This window comes from Macrobrachium rosenbergii, chromosome 55, assembly GCF_040412425.1.
Source record: "Macrobrachium rosenbergii isolate ZJJX-2024 chromosome 55, ASM4041242v1, whole genome shotgun sequence".
Taxonomy (NCBI): Eukaryota; Metazoa; Arthropoda; class Malacostraca; order Decapoda; family Palaemonidae; genus Macrobrachium; species Macrobrachium rosenbergii.
This window is the reverse complement of record NC_089795.1, coordinates 35,537,567-35,557,847: the sequence shown is the minus strand read 5'-3', so window position 1 is coordinate 35,557,847 and position 20,281 is coordinate 35,537,567. Positions and strand designations below refer to the sequence as shown.

The 20,281-nt window shown below is 40.6% G+C and overlaps 1 protein-coding gene across 1 annotated transcript in view; it reads right to left on the bottom strand.

Annotated features, from left to right (window-relative positions):
* The window catches only part of LOC136835786 (F-BAR domain only protein 2), a 261,890-nt gene that overhangs the window by 195,497 nt on the left and 46,112 nt on the right, over nt 1–20,281 (bottom strand). The window contains exons 5-6 of the mRNA XM_067099642.1: nt 11,535–11,690; nt 9,416–9,611 (exon numbers count right to left, since the gene is read on the bottom strand). Coding sequence (XP_066955743.1) covers nt 9,416–9,611; nt 11,535–11,690 — 352 coding nt within the window. The remainder of the gene's footprint in view (nt 1–9,415; nt 9,612–11,534; nt 11,691–20,281) is intronic.

Sequence of the window (20,281 nt, the reverse complement as noted above, 5' to 3'; positions counted from 1 at the left end):
TCTCTCTTTCTTAAAATAGATGATAAAAATTAATTTAGCAGATTCACGTCTAATCCTCTATCAGCGCATGACAAAAGTGTTGCAACCAATCTCCTGGATTCATGCGCATCAGACTGGACAATCCTCATCTTCCTGGATAACACACCAATGGTAGAGCCAAGGAATCTGTGGCAAACTCTCTAAAAACTTTAAAACATCTCTCTGGTCTCTCATTCTCTTTCCTTGTTGAACTAATCTTGGCCGAGGAAATCTGTGCAGAGATCTACAACTTCTCTCCTTTATATAAAATATAATTTGGCTGCAAAAGCAGGCAGAAACTCCAAAACAGAGAGCCCGGTGGTGTAAAGCATTAACCCTCTGGGATATTACACGGAGGAAACACAAAGGGGTCTTACCCTGTATATCTTAGAAGGTAGCCAGACTTCCACTTCGATATATCTCTTCTCTGTCAAGAAAAGGAACCAACTTCATAGGGTATGATTTGGCCTGGGAGTTTCTCATGAAGAGAGCTGAATAGGAGAAACTATATATACTGTAGCAAAAAAGTCCAGAAAATTATCTATATATAATTTAAAAAACATACACACATAGACTACATATATCCTCCTTACATAGAGTATAAAGGCATAACATCTTGTCTTTAATATATAGAGAACATTGAGTTTTATTTAAAATATATATATATCCAGCTGATATATGATATAGCCTATATATATTCATTCCTGTATCTCAACTGAGCATCAAACATTAGAGGTGGGGACTTTTCAGATAGTGATTTCATTACCAAGAAAGCTGGTTCAATGCAAATGCAATGTTTACATGAGGGCTGGCGCACCATGTTGCCCAAACATCCAGGGATGGTACATAAAAGCATAAATGAAGTATATGTATACAGGTTATGTGCAAATCTATAATGATACATATGGGATACAGTAAACCCCTGGGCGTTCTCGAAATTGACTCTGACTGTCTCAAACCAATCGTATCTACCCATTAAGAAGTAGAAGGTTCAGCAAAACTGCAAGAAGGCTGGGGCAAGACTGAAATATTAACTTAAGACTACATTTTCAAACTAATTTTCATGACTAAATGCACTTTTGTGACTGAAATCTGGGTTAAAATATTTGGTGCACATTTTTTGAGGTTTTTCCAGCAGTTTAACTATCCAAAATGGGGAAGTTCTAACAGGTTAAAGAGGGGAGTTTTTTAGCAAACCCTACCAGCCTCTTGACCTCTTTATGTCTATTCCTGCTAGCAGGAGTGTGTGACAGGGTTTTGTCTAGAGCATCCTCTGCACTGCACTAAAGGGGGTTACACTGTGTGGTGTCAATAATATATAAGGATAGGGAAACATGATATTTTAATGATAAAATAAAGTTAGTTCATACTTACCTGGCAGATATATATATAGCTGTATTCTCCAGTCGACAGAATTTCCAAATTAGCGGCACACGCAGTGGCCGGGCAGGTGGGTTAGTACCCATTCCGCCGCTGGGAGAAGCGGGTATCAGGAACCATTCCCATTTTCTATTCAGATTTTCTAATGCCACTGTCTCCTGAGGGGGAGGAGGAGGCAATATGAATATATATATCTGCCAGGTAAGTATGAACAAACTTTATTTTATCATTAAAATATCATTTTGTTCATGAACTTACCTGTCAGATATATAGTATATAGCTGAATACCACCTTTGGAGGGTAGGGCAGCCAGAATTAGGAAAAACAAATTTGTAGGTAAAAAATGCTTTGTTAGTTTCATATCTGATAGCGTAGCTGACTGAGTGGTTACTGTCACTCTAGTCTGCTTCTGCTTTACAAGAGTCCCCAGCCAGGTAGTGACCATATAGCTGGCGACTTCTAGATGATCTGTCAACGGGGCGTGACCACAATGTGACTAGATCATAGACCATACAATGAGGACAACAGCATTGCTAACCACCTAACCAAACCTAAAGCATGTTACTTTGCAAAGGATTGGAAGACTGCCTCCATCAGTCGACCCAACAACCACAAAAACACAAATTAAACCAAGATTTAAAGGTTAGGATAAGAGCTCCCCCCTGTCCCCAAGGTTGTTGGAGCAAATGTATGGTCCCAGCGAAAGCAATTTTCGTATGCTACCTTAACATCTCGCAAATAGTGTGAGGCAAACACCAATTGACCGTCACTAAATGTGGCACTGAGAGTGTCACTGAGTACCATATTTTTCTGGAATGCCATGGAGGTAGCAACTGCCCTCACCTCGTGAGCGTTAACTCTCAACAACTTAGTTGAGTCGTCACAACTAGAATGTGTCGTCCCTAATGAAGAATGCCAGCATTCTTCGGACATAGGCTTAACTATTGCCTCTCAGAACACCATAAATTATCTGAGGGACCACGAGTGTCCTGAGTCCTTTTAATGTAGTACTTGAGAGCTCTAACTGGACATAAAACTCCCTCAGGTTCCTGTCCAATAAGGTCTGGTAAGACTTTAATTTCAAAGTGTTTAGGCCAAGGGTTGAAGGCCTTTCATTCTTAGCCAAGAACTTAGGGCTTTAAAGAGCAGACAGCATCGTGTCCCTTAGAAGCCCACATGACGGCTGATAGCCTGAACTTCGCTCACTCTCTTAGCACGCCGCCAGAGCGTGAGGAAGACCGTTTTCTAGTAACATCCTTAAGAGTGCAGAGTGGGAGAGGCTCAAAGGACTAGACATCAAAAAACTTGAGCACTACGCCCAAGTTCCAAGTAGGAGGAATTAGGTGAGAACCTTAGATGTCTTGAAAGACTCAAAAGATCATGGAGGTCCTTATTGTCAGACAAATCCAGTCCTCTGTGTCTGAAAACAGTAGAAAGCATGCTCCGATAACCCTTTGATAGTAGGAACTGCTAACTTGAGTTTTTCTCTAAAAGGAGAAAATCAGCAGCCTGGCTCCACAGTGGTCGAGGAAGAGGAAAACTCCTTCTTCTGCACCAACTCTTGAAGGTTGCTCACTTAATTGATACATCCTGTTAGATGAAGATCTTCTGGCTCAAGCGATGGCCCGTGCCACCGGCTAGAAAACCGCTCTGACCACTTCTCGATAGTCTGGAATGCAGTCAGGTTCAGAGCGGGAGAATTTGATGATATCTCGCGGAAGGGTTGTCTGAGCAGATATGCTCTCATAGGAAGGGATCTTGAACGATCTACCAGCCAGAAAAAGAAACTCCAGAACCAGTGGTTGAGAAGGCCAAATTTATGAGGCCATCTCCTGCGTCCCTTTGAGGCCGCGAACTATGACATTGACTTCTCAGAATTTGAACAGAAAGGCGTATACATCCATCCCCGTCAATCCCAGAGAAGAGCATCTATTGCCTTTGCCCCCAGGTCGAAAGTACAGGGGAGCAGTATAGCTGGAGCCTCGCTGTTCTGGAGGTCGTGAAAGAGATCTACAAGAGGACGACCCAAAGATTCCAGAGATCTTGGCAAACCTCCTGATGAAGGGTCCATTCCTACGGCAGGAGTTGATGGTTGACTGAGCAGGTCTTTCGAACATTTTCGAAACCTGCAACAAATCTTGTGAGAATCGAAATGTTGGACATGAGCTCAAATAGAATAATCTCTCTTGCAAGGCCAAACAGGAACAGAGTGTGTTCCGCCCTGTCTCTTGAGGTAATCCAAAGCCGTAGTGTTGTCCAAGCTATTTAACTACACGATTGCAAACTTGGACCTCAAGAATTGGAGAGCTAAAAAGATCGCCAAATCTTTGATGCTGATGTGCCAGGACACCTGTTTCTCCTCCAGGTTCCTAACACTTCCTCTCCCCAGTGTTGCCCCCAACCTGTTGACGACCCGTGGAAAAAAACAACACTAGGTCGGGGTTCAGAAGCTTGAGGGAGATCCCTTCTCCAATTTCGTTGGATCGAGCCACCACTTCCAGGCACTCTTTTACAGAAGGAAGAATTCTCACCTCTTCCAAGTCTTCCTTGTTTTTCCAGTTCTCAACAGAAAGAACTGAAGAGGCCTGAGATGCAGTCTCCCAGGGAAACAAACTTCTCCAGCAGGAAATGGTCTCCCAGCAGACTCATTCATTCCCTCACCTGGCATGTTTCCTTCCCCAAGAAGGCCGAGACTTTATCGAACATAGAAGTTGCCGTTCTTACTGACGGGAGCGCTATAAAAGCCGCGAATACATCTGAATTCCCAGACACAATGGACGATGAGGATCAGCTCACAGCGCCACGGTGACCAAGTCCCGGACTTCAGGTGCAGAATCAGCGAGAGTCCCTCCAGAATATCTTACGCTTAAAGCGGCGCTGAGTCGCAGTGCGTCAGTAGAGAGATCTGGCGTCGACAGATGCAGCTGCGCCATAGCGTTTTCATGAAGTGTAAACACCCTCGGGCAAAATGTGGCGCCAGCAGCAACACTAGATGTTCCCAGGCAGTCCCACTTACATCAAGTACTGGTCAGACCCGTTTGCTTAACTTTGCTGATCGGACCAGAGAGCGGTGCTCAACGTGGGTATGGCCGTTGTGCAGAGTCCAAAGCAGAGAACCCTGAACTGGCCGTCTAGTCCCCCAAGACAACCTGAGATACTTCATCGAACGTGGATGAATTGGAAGCGTGAAGATAAGTATCTTGGAGATCCAAAGATACCATCAATCGGGAAGTAGGCTCTAGTATAGACTCGCGCAGGTCTCCATCCTGAACTTTTCCTTCCGGACCAAGTTGTTCGCCTGTTGGCGCCCAAGGCGGGTCCTCTAGCCTACTGAAAGTTTTGGGACTAGAACAATCTGTAGTAAAATCCCGGGGAACTGTGAGTCCAAGACCTGTTCCACTGATCTCGGCCGAGCATCTGTTGAGCAGGTCAAACAGAATTTCTGTTTGACAGGATGGCAAATTAGGAAGCAAAAAACAAAGGAGGGAGGAGACAGGAAAGGGGAATCAAGTAATCTCTCTCCTAACAGTAGGAGGGACCAAACGTCTGCCCCCTCTCTTTCCAGGTTTGCAAAATGAAGCCCTGGTAGCTAATGGAGTCTGGAGATGAAAGGAGTCACTTGCTACCTCTCTTGAAGTGACATTCCTCCGGAAAACTCTCTCGTGGTGCGGGTCTCGTGTTGTTTCCCATGGAAGCTCCTTAGTTTGTAGGCAATTTATTTAGCTTTCCGTTTCGCTATTGTTTCATTGAGATCGCATCATTCGTTATGGAGGAGATGCCCAGTTAGAATGTCGATAACTTTAGTTTGAGATATACAATATTTTTTGCTTCTCTGTGTATTATTTGCTTGCTGTTACACAGATTGATGTTTTATGACATATTTGAAAAGCCAAAATATAACAATAGACTTTGGTAAAAGTAATATAACTTCGCAAAATGAAGCTAGATGAATGCAGTGTCAAAACATCGTCCCAGGTTGGGCAGCGACGTCTTACTTTGTCAAACTCTGAGCTACTACTGACTGACTGCCACTGACTGCCTCTGGCATTCCTGGCTTTCGCTGAGTGCGCACTAGGTCCACAGGGCTGCCATATAACACATTAGGTATTATTTCATAGCTAAAAGGAAATTACTACGATATACTGGGACATTATCATTACATTCTCTGAAAAATGTAATTTTGTGTATGATAGGTTACTGTTTTGTTTATAACTCCTAACTATGGCGAATTTTTAATAAAACTTTCTGAGAAGATAGTCAGGATATGTATGATGCCATATATAAAATATCCCAGAAAATTTTGAGTTTTTGATTTTTCACAAACGCTCCTTAAGACCAAAGACAACTGCTAAGGTGAGAGGAGGAGCTGAAGGTTGAAAAGTCTCAGGAAACAGATCCTTAAGAAAAATGGCCAGAGTCTGATAATCAGAGGAAGAAGAAGGCGAAAGATGTTTCTCTTCATCCAAAGGCTGTGACGAAAGAGGATGTTCTTCCCCAGCTGATGGTCTTGAGTGAGTGGTGAGAATGAAATTCACGATTCGCCCGTCACATGCGGAAACTCCAGCATCGAAGAAGTCGTGGCTAAATCAAAGAGGACATCAGATGTTGCGGGTAGGTTGTGCGTCATGATGTACAACTGGAGCGCGTCAACACAAGACTTGAAGCTATCTGTGGCAGCGGAGCGTCATGGCGTGTGGCGCAAGAGGCCCGTAGCAAATGTACGAGAGAAGAGAATCATAGCGTGGCGGCGTGCGCGGCGTCATGGCTAGCGGCGTCAAGGTGGAGCGCTGCGAGGGCGTGAGCGTGAGGCGCGCATGAAGAGCAAGACCGCAGCTCTGGCGCGAGTCAAGAGAAAAGTCCAACACCTCAAAACGGGAAGGCGATTGAAGCTACTAAACACTCTCTCTAGCGACAGGCGAAGCTCCAAAACATCTAGCAGACGCGGAAGACGAAGCAGGAGACGAAGGTGAAAGTCTGTACCTCTTAACAGGTAGCTTTGAATCTTGAAAGGTTTATGAGAGCATCAGTTGTTGTTGCAAAACCCAACAAAATCTTACGCGTAGGGAGAAGCAACTCTCGGAGAAGGAGCTGAACCTGGAGAGGAAGAAAAGGCCAGAGCGTATACTTCCTTCTCACAGGGGAAGAAGCTCTAGCCCTTGCCTTGCGCGACAGGGGTCGAGGTAGCGTCATCAACGAAAATTACTTTATTCTTCTCATGGAGGAATATCCACTAACTTGGGGAAGAGCAAGCGTCAGAGGAAGAGGGCGTGGCGCCCTCTCCCAAGCTTCTCTTAAGAGGCGAGAGTCCAACTGAGAGCTCCAACCTCAGGCGGAGGCGTGTCGGGAGGACGAAGCAATCCTTCCAGGATGCGTGCCTGTGCCGCGATCCCTGGCAGCCTGGGTAGCGTCATCAGGACCGCCAAAGGGACGCCAGATCGGTGGGAAGCCCCCGTAACCTCATCACGACTTTAAACACATGCCCTCCCTGGTCCTGGGAGTTGACAGAGGTCCAGGCCTAGAGGCATTATAGGCCGATCTGACGCCCTCCACAACACTTAGGGCACTAGCACACTAACACTGCGCTTGAATTGCATTCACTTTAGTTTCAAGAGCACGCATTGACTCCAACACGAGAGCCAGGGTATTACTCTGCAGCAACAAACTACAGGGTTAGTACTAAAATTTACTACAGGGTTACTAGTAGAAAAGCCTTGACTGTCCATCTGGGGATGTACTCAAGGAGGAAGATCTCCTCAACCTATCACGCTCCAATTTAAGTATATAGGCTTCATATTTCTTCCACTCATCCTCAGATAATCCCTCACATTCATTATACCCGATTATCATAGAGCATTGAACACCTCTTACATATCCGCCAAAGTGTGAGAACTCAAGTCTTGATAGCCTCATTACATTAACCCAAGCTACAGACTCGATAGCTAGAGGTAAGACATCTTAATTATAAGAAAAGTCAAGCAAAATAAAAAGCGGTCCACAAAGAGCGTATGCCAAGTCACAGATCCAGTCGATATGCAAAAACACAACCAAAATACTTAGTGACAACAAATTTCAAATCAAATGGTGGAGGAACTGACAACAGGTGTTGACAGTCCGGCGACAGAGAAAATCTGAATAGAAAATGGGAATGGTTCCCGATACCCGCCTCCAGCGGCGGGAATGGGTACTAACCACCTGCCCGACCACTGCGCCGCGAATTTTGAAATTCTGTCGGACTTGAGAATACAGCTATATATATATCTGACGGGTAAGTCTCATGAACAAAACACTTACATACACGACTACATATTTGACATACATGTATAAGCAATCCCTGGCTATCGGTGGGGGTTCCGTTCTGGTGGCATGATTGATAGCTTAAAATTGCCAGTAACTGAAAACCGGCAATTTTCGGCGGCTTACTGGTGCTGATAACTGGATTTCGGTGCCTCTGTTAGGTATGTATCAGCGCCAATATCCGATTATCAGTGGCGATAAGTGGAAAAAGGCAACTTTCGGTGATAACCAAGGCCCCTGATAATCGGGGACTGCCTGTATACAGAGTATAAAAGCGTGCACACACACACACACATAAATACATACATATTCATACACACATATCTCACCTCATATCAAACATTATTTATGATTTGCAGATATGTATTTCATTACCGAGAAATTCGGTTCGGTAGCAAAAGCAATGTTTATGTTTCGTTAAGCTTCTCGGTACAGAAGAGGTTAAATAAAAATATAAATTTCCCTTGACATTTAATGTAAAGAACACAGATTTCATTCACCAAAAACCAATCCTGAGCACACTATAAATGACCAATATTGACACTAATAATGTCATTGACCAATGTAAACTTAAGTAAATAAATTTTCCTACCATTAAGAAAAACTGCCATAAAAGTTGAAAACAACGGAACTGGAAAATGACATAAGGCAAGGTATGACTATATAGTACTAAAAAGACTGAAAAATGGCAGAAAAAAGATGAGCTTTAATGATAAAAAAAATCCTCTGAATATAAAAGTAGCACTCAGGTTCTTGGATGTGTGGCTGATGGGAGAATGTATTTCTTCATTATAAGGTCTCTCTCTTGGAGTGCTGACAGCAGAGATTGGCTCATAAAAACTGATAAGATCTATGTTAAAACAAATGAAAACTCAAGTAAGAATTACATACTGATTAGAAAAAAAATATACCTTAGTTTTACCAAACCACTGAGCTGATTAACAGCTCTCCTAGGGCTGGCCCGAAGGATTAGACTTATTGTACGTGGCTAAGAACCAATTGGTTACTTAGCAACGGGACCTACAGCTTATTGTGGAATCCGAACCACATTATAGCGAGAAATGAATTTCTATCACCAGAAATAAATTCCTCTAACTCTTCATCAGCTGGCCGGGGAATTGAACTCTGGCCCATCGAGTGACAGTCCGCAGTTCTACCAACTCACCCAACAAAGAGCTCATACTGAATTGAATTACGTATATTAACTATCACTGAAAACTGAAAAAAGCAGGTACTACCAATCACACAATAGCAATGCAGTAAGTCACTGCTGAAAGATAAAATCTGCTAAAGTAGTATTAACTCACTAAACACTGAGACTAACTCTACCAAGTGAAGGAAATTAAGTGTACCTGTGAATGAATGAAAAGAAATGTTTAGAAAAGCCCAATAATTAGGAAAAGTGCATGGTTCATCTACGAGTTAAAGCAGCACAATTGCTTAAACAAAGTCACACAGAGGAATGATGCATCACCTTATGGACAGTGGAGTCTGCCATTGGCATGCGGGGTAGGAAGTTTCTTCTTTCATGATTTATCAAGTGGGTGTGATTGGGCCTGTTTTAGAAAAAGTAAGGCTAATTTATGATTATGGGTTCATAGGAACAAACACAAAATATGTCTCTCATTCTTCAGTTATATACTATTGATTTGATTCAATAAGTGACTATTACTTCTCACTGTTAGCCAATAATGAAAAATATAAAAACAAGCTGCAAACTTACTTGGCTTTTCAAGGCCTGTGTGCTTGGAAAGAGCAAACTGATCAAGAAGTCTCTCAATAGAAAACTGGGAGTACTGATTTAGTAAATCTTGGTGAATTTGTCCCATGGCCTCATGATTGCTTTGGAGTAAATTGATATAAGTTTGTACAAACTGCAACATTTGAGCGAGGTGTGCTTCCTCTACAGTCTGAAATTTCTGAAAAAAATAAAAAACAAAAATTAAGTTTTAAAAAAGTAATTTTTTCATACACAACCACTATTTAAAGGATCCATTTTATCTGACCTGCATGGTCCCACACAAAAGTTCTCCTAATGAAAATGAAAAGAACTGCCACACGCAAGTACTACACACGTAAAAATCGAATGGTTCTTAACTCTTAGCTGGTTTCATTATACATGCAGACTTGACAATTTATCAGCAAGAATGTATAGCCAGGAGGGAACATTTTTTAAATAAGTAATGGGTTACTGTGGGAAAAATAATTTATGTCTAAAAATAACATTTATTGCAAAATTTCAATAGCCCAATTCTCAATTTAGGCAGGGAGGTATCAAGTAGCCTACGTCCTAGAATGTTCATGGAGAATTATAGGATCTTGGAGCTTTGAGCTGATATAAGCACCACAACCCATTACTTGAAAGGTCAAGGCAATGTGACTGTGCGACAGAATACTGACTCGTAAAGACAAATTAAGAGATTGTTATTATAAACTGTTTCATTTTATACCGAAGAGCAGAATGTAATAAATGAAATATGTGGGTGCCATATGAAAATTGTTATTGGTAATGTGAAAGTAAATGTTGATAAGAACAATGAAGAAATGGAGGATGCAATCGATAGGGAACATCTGGGAAAGACCGCAAGTGAAAATGGAATGAAACTTATTAGTTTTTGTGATGTAAACAATTTGTAACTAGATGTACATCTTTTACTGAAAAACACCCATAAAAATACTTGGACATCTCCAGATGGCACAGAAACCAGACAGATGACATAGCCATTAAACAGGAGAGACAACTCATTTGTCTAAACCAGCAAACGTTACAGTGAATATACGTGGAAAGGAAGCTTAAACTTACTGTATATAAATTTTAACCCACCACCTAAGCTTAAATCCAGGTATTCACAATTACTTGTCTATTTTTATTTGCTAATGTTTGTGATGTTTCTTATTTCTTAGGCCTTTTCTTCCTGCTTCATTCACATTTAAATAAGTAATCAAGATGTGCTTCAGTGTTTTAATGATGAATTTTTGTGTATAGCATATAACATGAATAATAATTTTGTAATACATCACTGATAGGTTTGAATGGAAATAAATATTTTTTAACAGTTAGCCAGATGTTTGTAAGATTTTTAAGTGTTGAAGCTTGTTCACATTGTATATCAGCATAAGTTCAAGTACAATGCTTATGATGTATTTTTGCAGTGCAGTGAATGTTTTCATATGCCATAGCACATATATAACAATTATGCCAAAATTTTTATATTTAATAAGCTTGAAGTCACAATATCAAATATGAACACATACAGAAAAATAAGACAAGAGATGGTAGGCCAGTCTTACTAGTCACTGCATTACACAAAGGCCATATTTTGAGAGGGACAGATCCTCTGGCATGTCTAAAAATCCAGTAGTAAGATGCTTAAAAAAACATATAATGGGAAAGACTATGAGGCTCATGGAAAAGAGGTGTATTTCTAAATTCCATAACATGCTGGCAAATGTGGTTCTTTAAATTATTTGAGTCTATCCCAGCCAACAATGAAATAGGCAAGCATGCACACACTGTGAAAATCAGTTTATGTAAAAGGAAAAAGTAAATTGCAGTAGGTTAACAAAATATTAGCGTAATTCTAAAAAAATTTAAGAGAAATTGTGTCTGGGAACAGTTTGCGATAAACAAAATGGGAACTAGAAGGAGAGGGTTTACTGTGAAAGCATTAAATGAAAAACACTTTGTGGTATTTTAAATATATAAGAAAAAAAATTTAAGTGTTGGTAAAAGGTCCAACAAATCTTTAAACATACATTACAAACTTTGTCTCACTTCACTACCAAACTTTTATACTCAATGAAGAAAGTTATGATTCAACTTTCTGACAATAATTACTTACCATGCAAGAGGTGGTCATCCTCTTTTCAAATTCCTCTCTAATGTTGTTATACTTCTCCACAAGGCCCCTGTATTCATCGTGCGCTTTTCGTAATTTAGCCTCTGCTTTCTCAACATCTTTAGGAGAGGCTCCATCTCTGCGTACCTTTTCCAGGTCCTGAAATTTTAGACACATTACATTGTAGAACAACAGACAAGAGATGCAAGGAATCAAAAATGACAAATTTTTAATTAATTTGTATGTTTCCTAACATTCAAACCCTCGGTCTTTACATATGGATAACTTTCGGCGAAGCTGGAAAGTCGGGCTGTTAAACTTTTGCAAGGTGGTTATGTTAACAGTTACCTATGGTAGGGGTGAAGGTACCACCCACCCAACTGTATGCATTCAATCTCTTAAGTTTACCCTTTGGGCCAAGTAAAAGAATGAGGGGTTGTAAGAGTTAGGCCTTTTATGTAAAGACCTCAGGTTTGTATGTTAGGAAAAATACAAATTAACTAAAAATTTGTCATTTGTTCCCACACAAATACAAACCCTTGGTCTTTACATATGGAGACTTACTATTGGAGGGAGGATTCCTAGTAATTCTCTGAACTGACTGTTAGTTTGGCTCACCTGGTATTCTCTTCCTGGTCATGAAAGAGCAAGGGAGAATACCATACCTCTGATCTATTGAACAAGGGATGTTCAACTGGCAATTTCTGGGCACTTCAATAAAGGAAAGTATGAAACCCTTGATTGAAGATGCAATGGATGAGCTCACAATGTCGAGGGCTATGTAGCTAAAAATAACCAACTGGCTTGCCCATAGTCCAGTCCTGCTCCTTGCTAGAGAAGGTAGGAAATACATCCATCAATAAAAAAAAAAAAAAAAAAAATGGATTATAGATAGGACAGTCATGCAAATCACCTGCACGCACACCAGTCCAGCTCGTGATGGCTTGTTCACTCTTCCTCTGTCCACTGGAAGAGGACAGAAAACAGGAGGAAGGTAGGAGGCCAGTCCTGCCCACACCTTCTCCCTGTAGCCGCACATCTTAGGCAAGATGCAACCTGCCCTCAAGAGCTGGGTAAACTGCATGACTTACTTAGCATCCACCAGGTATCCAAGGAAAAGGAGTCCAAGGACACATGGGCTATAACCAAGGTAAAAGGATAAGAATGTGAACTGTACAATTACATTCTATTCTTGTACCAGATCGACGGGTTATTACTGAATGCCATACACCGATGGATGACTGTGGCCCCTAGAGATGTTGCCTCAGACGTACTGATGACCTCCAGGAATTTGCAGGGTACGTTCAGAAGGTCATTCCCCTAGGCAGAGAAATGATCCCTTTGCCTATGGTCAACACTCCTAGGTAAGAGGGTATGAATGTGAATTTCACAAATACAGTATATTCTATCTTAGTACTCAAACTACACGTCCCTTCTGAATGAGCCAGATATATCGATAACTTTGCCTTCTACAGATCTTACCTGAAACGTCCTGATGTTCAGTAGGAAGTTTCATAGAATGCTCGATTGATCAGTTCCCTAGCTAGCGAAAGGATCTCTTTGCCATTAGCTTTGGGTTGAAAGACTAGATTAGGGGGGTAACACAGAAGTCATACTGTCTTTGGTGCCACAGGACCATCGAAGGAAAATGATCAATCTAACTGATCATCTTCGAATGTGCAGAATAAGCAAATCAGAACAGAGCTAACTGATCACCTTCGAATGTGCAGAATAAGCAAATCAGAACAGAGCTAACTGATCACCTTCGAATGTGCAGAATAAGGAAATCAGAACAGAGCTAACAACAGGAGATCGAGAGAAGAGTATAATTAATCTTCTTTCAAGGTTGAGGAAGCACCGAAGTCAAGATCAACCATCCTATCTCTTGACTTCATCGAAAAAGTGCTCACATTTCATCCATCTCGCTTTTGACTCCTTGTTGGCCATCGTACCGAAAGTACTTCTGTCTGTCCTAGTACTACCATTACTGCAGACTGACATGGAAGGACACTAGGACCTTTGGGGACCATGTTATTATCGTGGCGTCGTTGTTATCATACTGAGGATTATAAGCAGCAATTACTGCCTACATCTCCCACTCCTCACAGGAGTACCATAATAGCACAAGGCCCAAGGAAAGGGGCTCCAGATACACTTCCCTGACTGAAAATAAATTTTTAGAACTTAGTCTCCAGATCAGCTGAGATATATCTATTCAGACAAGAAACTACGGTATCTATCAATACTTGTCTGACATCATTCCTTTCCCCTTTAGCTAGAGAGAGGAAGGGTATGCCACTGAAAGATACATTTGTGTACAAAACAAAATGTTATATCAGTTGGAATACTTCAGTCACATGCATTCTATAGTTCCAACATCTGATAGGTCTTATCTTCCCTATCTCAGTAGAGAAGAAAGCAACTAGAAAAGAAAGAGATCAGTGTCTCAATCAATTCCACTGCCCTTATCAGTAAGATCTCATAGATACAGGAAGTGAAAGTGGTTTAGCATAGCTAAGAACCATCATTCAAAATTCTAGGAATTTTAAGGAGGAGATCAGTCCTCTAAAGATGAGTGCTCCTGTATACAGTATACGTTATTGGTATTAAAACCAATCTGGAAGTAGAAACTGATAAGGGAAAGTAGACAAGCTCAATCGCTTCACGTTGCCAAAAATGTGGAACTCCTGTACCCGTGCATGGGCATAGACTCCAGTGACAGAACTTGTCTGACATACATCCCTCATCCTGGAATGTGTCTCATTGATGTCTGTGTTGAGCATGCTACTGCAACCCCATTCATCAGCACTGTATACAGAGAAGATGATAGGATAACCCCAGGGAATGTCCTACGATAAGATGTTCTATGCAGATAAGTACTATGTAATCTACTGTGCTGTCAAATTGTGCACTGGCAACGGACTTTGCATTGTTGACAGAGATGTCCTATAAGGAGATCCCCTATGATGACATAAGTTCAGTATGCTAGTCAAATGAGGAGTTGCCCTATGATGATAGGACACCAACCTCCCACCCTTTTTCTTGACTATGGAACCACCATGGTACTGTTCCTGAGCAATGTTACATAAAGCTTAAAGACTGATCTTAATGCCTGTATGCACAAGAACTGCGATATTGAGTCGCAAAACATTCTGGTTAGACTAGAATAGATAAGGGTAGGCTAAGATGGGAATTGTACCCAACCTGACCTAACCCAATCTCAAACTCTTGAAGAGCGGGAAAATCATCCTCTTGTAGGAGTCACAAACATGCTCCTGGATACTGAAGAGCAGGTTTGATAACGATAGGTTCAAACTAGGTAGGCTAGGCTAAGAACCCAACTACTTAGGCTAGGCTAAGTAAGCCACCAAACCTAACCCCACTAAGTTCTTGAGCACTGCTCTTCTACTCAACAATAAGACTGCAATTAATAGTTTGACATTCCTGCCCCCATCAAAATGTCTGATCAAGGCTATGATGCCCCTCTGTGACTGTGTATGGTTGGTGACACTTTCCTTTAAGCACTCTTTGGAAAGTTACTTTTCATGTCAGGAAAATGGCTTGGGTGTCCTTTGAAAATGAATAGTTGTACTTTATTATGCTCTATTCAAACAAAAATAAAATATTAAAATTAAAATAATTAAATGTAAGTGAAAACCATAATTTTTGTACTTAGCTGTAGAAAATAACCGCCAAAAATAATATACAAGTGATAAGTATATATTTCTGCACCATGCAAAACTATGATAAGCTATCTTTCCCATGATATACAATTTACTCCTATTTATGGCAATTATTATGATTCTTGGTTTTCACTTGGTTTTGTAAAGTCCATAACTTATATATAATCTTACAAATAGTATAATGTTCGACCTCTCTTCCTTGATTTAGTAAAAATATAAACAAAAACAAAGAAAAGAAAGCAACAAAGCTTTCCCTGTGTAAAGCAGTTGAGGGAGAAAGCCAGGGAGCTGGCTGTTGTGTTTCAAAACACCACCTGTCGTTGACAGATTTGAAGTTTAGTTTAAGGACCTTTCAACAGGATAGGTTTTACTAGGACCACCTTTAGTTAGGGTATACTTTAAACTCACTTTACCATGACCTTCGTACTGGAGAGTTTTTGTCATTTTTCAGGCTACCCACAGGCCATTAAGTGGGAGGAGTCTTCCAAGCAAGCACCCATGCACTTTAACCCAGCTCAACAGTCAAATCGTTACCCTGGAGTGAGAGCACAAGCACCTTGCCCCTCTCTCGGCCTCTTCCCTTTGTTCTTTACCACTCTTGTGGAACAGCCGGGGAAACTGCCCTTTTTCAACGGACCCAGGGCTTCTGATGCAATTGATCACTGCACTATCTACTCCAAGGTAAGTCTGAAGATGACAATTACTCCCAGTTCCTCCCTCTAGACCTTCAGTCAATTAATGATAAGTGAGCAGTCCTGGAAATCAAGTGTTATCTGGATACATCTCTTCCAGAAGTGGGCAAGCCTTGGAATCTTGTTGGGAGAGGCTTAACAACAATATACTTGAGTCCGGCACTTAGGATTGCTTATATGAGCGTCACGAGTTTTCTCAGCTGTTGCGTCATCCACTAACGTATGTTGAAATATTGTGTGTCCAAAGTGGGATGAAGTTGGAGCTGTTATTAGCTCCTGTAAGTTTTTTTATTTCATTCACTTCTTTGTTGAATAGATGGTTGAGTAATGTGGTTTATTTAATTCATGTGTTCAGAATAAATCAATATATTCAGTAACCTACTTTCAACTGGTGACCAAATCTAATTAAGTTAATTATATGTCTTTTTTGGTAACTTTTAGCCTCAACTGATAGGACTACGTGGGTCTTAGGTAAAGCAAGGCTATATAAATCACAGTAATTAATAATTAAACTCATCAGCCGAATGACCCACTTAACAATAATTATTACTCATCTTAAAGAATTAAAACTATTTGTAGCTGCAGCTCACTATGGGCCATGTGCATGAGATCAACCAAGGGAGAGAGAGAGAGAGAGAGAGAGAGAGAGAGAGAGAGAGAGAGAGAGAGAGAGAGAGAGAGAGAGAGAGAGAGAGAGAGAGAGAGAGAGAGATAAACACTCACTGATCAGCTTGGGAGTTTTCTTTGATTGTCCTGACCCTTTCTCCCATGTTATTGATCTCCTTAAGTCACAACAAGGTGACAAGAAGCCCTTCCTGTAAGCCATGTTTGCAGTTGTAAACAATGTTCCTGACTATAGAAACACTTGGATCTACCATAGGCCTGCTGGCCAAAATTTGAATTTCAACCAATGAGAGCCCTAAAATCCTTAGACCCTCTTATAAAAATCTTCATGTAGGCCTAGACAGAGGAACTTACAAACAAGTCAGTTGGCCAGTGAGAACTATAAGAAATAGAAGTCACCAGATGATCAGGTTACAACCATGCATAAAAGGTGAACAGTAATAATTCAATTACAATAAACTAAGAAGTCGACTAGGTGAACAACTCAGAAACTACACAAATCCGCCCTTCACCTTGCACTCTTTAGATTAAAATGTTGTAAGACCTGGCAGCCATATGCCTTCCACCAAAACCTCAATCATCCCAGTGCCACCTCAGGATGTGGAAGATCTATTTTATGTCACAGTAGCACATAAGCCACCAAAAGTGGCTTACAGGCCATTGGGCTTAACTTAGTGACTGAATTCACGTAAGGTGGCCGACCAGTGCAAAGGGAGTGCAATGGCATCCAATCCAGCATATCTCTCTCTCAATAAACCCTCATTTTATTCATTCTCTATGCTTTTAGCCTTAATGGAAGCAGCGCACGCAGCTGCTGCCATCTTGTGAAAGTTGCCCTGAGGTGACCCTGGCCAAGCCTATATTCTTTACTTTTTATCAAGAAACCTTCCCAAATTCCCCGTGGTTTCCCACGTGAAACTCTCTCCCCCTTTGTCACTCATGTCCCACCTTGGACCCCATACCTCTCTTCGACACCAAAAGCTTCCCACCATTTGCATGCTTAGTTAACTTCCAGTTTAGGAAGTGATACCAAAGTGTTATAGCAATCTTTAAGCATTTGGGCGTGATAATTGCAGTGAGTTAGGATAGACCAAAGATATATTGTTAGAGCCTCAATGCATGCTATTCCTTTAATTAATTCAACACCTCTCTCTTTCACAGGGATGCCTTTATTGTGCGTGACGTAGGATAAATCTCCGCTTGCCCTTTCATTCATTGCCTGGACCCAACCATGTGCGACAGGATAAAGGAATTTCATGTTTTACAGCACCAATAAATGATTACATATTATGATCTATTATTATTCGTGCTTGCTCATGGTTGTAAGTAATGTGTGAACTATGGGTATTATTCGTTAAGTAAATGTAGTTAATCGTTAACTGAGTATAATTAAACCTTACAGTAAGCTGACAAAGGAAAATAATCAAGGTTAGTATTCCCAGTCTTTTCATTCTCCTCATTTTTTTGTATTCCTGTCAGCCATTTTATAGCACTCTACTGCATGGCCACGGCTGGCAAGTAACAGTGAAATTAAAGGTAAATTTGGGAGTCTATATCTGAAAGAACGAATTAAAAATATTAACTTGTATTTTAATTTAAAGAAAGAATTCCATAATGGGAAACATTACCTGAATTAACTAGTGTGTAAAACAAATGTTAACTCCTGTCTAAACATATTTCTCTTATAAAAAGTGCTTTACTCAGATTAATAAACATGGCTGTACTATCACCAATGCTAAAGAAAGCATTTCGAAAATTGAAAATATTATTGGAATTCATATCAGTGTTATGCCAAATACACTAGTGTTATATATTTTCATAAAAATGTTGCTCGACTTTGTAAAAGAATGCAACAATACTTGTTGCTGTTTAAAGCAGTTTCACTGAGATGTGACTTGAGTTTGTGTAAATGATCTTGACAGAATGTTCACGTGAAAATATTTCTGGAATTACAAAGATCTATATTCTTATGGCAGTCATTATTGCTGACTTCTGTTAAGTCGAAGAGTTATAGATCTATGTGAGTTGACAGTAAGTGATATCTCCATGTACTGCTTAAGTTGAGGGATGTGACTGAATGAATGGTTGCATGTTTGGATTAATGTTAATTTTGGACACGGACGATAACCACGATTTTTCAGTTTTGACAGAGGTCACCTTTGCTGTGTCATACCAGAATTACGGTTCATTTTTGCATTCACATTAGCTTACAAAAGGCAGTCTTGGTAAGAGATTTTTCATCTGTATTAGAGTTCCTTCCTACAAAAGAGGTAACAATTTTTGTCCAAGCACATGCATTTCATTTATTGTGAATGTACGCATTTCACATGTGAAGTCTGTAATTTGCGATAATATTTCTTGTGAGTGTTATACAGTAATTACTTCAGTGAATCATATAACTGAAACCTGTTCCCCTAGACACCTGACCTAGAACTTGGTCCTACAGAAAACGTAAAAAAATTGAACTTGCATTCACTCTTACTGGAGAGACTAAATAAATTTACTCCCAATAATGTGTGTGTGTCAGGATTCTACTTCTGGTGAATAATTTATTTTGCCTTTGTGTATTTTTTTTGTAAGCTCATTTTTGCTTGTATTATTTCAAGGTTGACCAATCTATTTATCCTTATTGGGTTTCGTATTAATTTTCTTTCTTTTTTTTTATTTTCTTGTGCAGTAATTGTTCAGTAAGATTCATTTGTTTCTTATTTTTGCATTTTCTTGTACATTATTTCTTCAGCATGGTTCACTTACAGTGATGTTAATATGATATTTTAATGATAAAATAAAGTTTGTTCATACTTACCTGGCAGATATATATATAGCTGTATTCTCCGAAGACCGACAGAATTTCAAAACTTACGACACACGCAGTGGGCCAGGTGGTTAGTACCCTTTCCCGCCGCTGGGAGGCGTGGGTATCAGGAACCATTCCCATTTTCTATTCAGATTTTCCAGTGCCACTGTCTCCTGAGGGAGGTGGTGGGCACTATGATTATATATATCTGCCAGGTAAGTATGAACAAACTTTATTTTATCATTAAAATATCATTTTGTTCATGAGACTTACCTGTCAGATATATATATAGTTGAATCCACCATTGAGGTCGGAAGAGACAGAATAGGATTTAGGAAACAAAAACATGAGGCGATTGACGTTTGGTTCTTTACCTGTTAGCATAGCTGAACCGTGATTACTGTCACCCAAGCCTGCTTCTGCCACTAGAGTCTAGTGACCCATGTCACTACCTTGCTGGAGATCTAGTAAAGCAGAAGCAGGCTTGGGTGACAGTAATCATAAGTCAGCTATGCTAACAGGTGGAACCAAGGCCAATCGTCATATTTTTGTTTCCAAACCTATTCTCTTGCTTCCCACCTCCAATGGTGGCCAACCCAACAACCATAAAAACACTTCCTACCCATTTTCTACAGGATAGGGATGAGTGTCGCTCTCTGCCCCAAAATCGTGATTCATGGAAACATATGCCCTAGCACACAGCAATTCTCGTGAAGTCGCCTTCACATCAGTTAGGTAGTGTTTAACACCGAATTGTTGCCAAAAGGTGGCCCCAGAATGTCATTGAGACATATTCCTCTGAAAGCCACTGAGGTAGCAATGGCTCTCACTTCGTGAGCCTTGACTTTCCACAGACTCATGTCACTGTCTTGACTGTCAGAATACGCTGTCTAAAATGGTGTTTAAAAGAACGCCAGTGCATTCTTAGACAGAGGCAAATCTGGCCTTTTGACA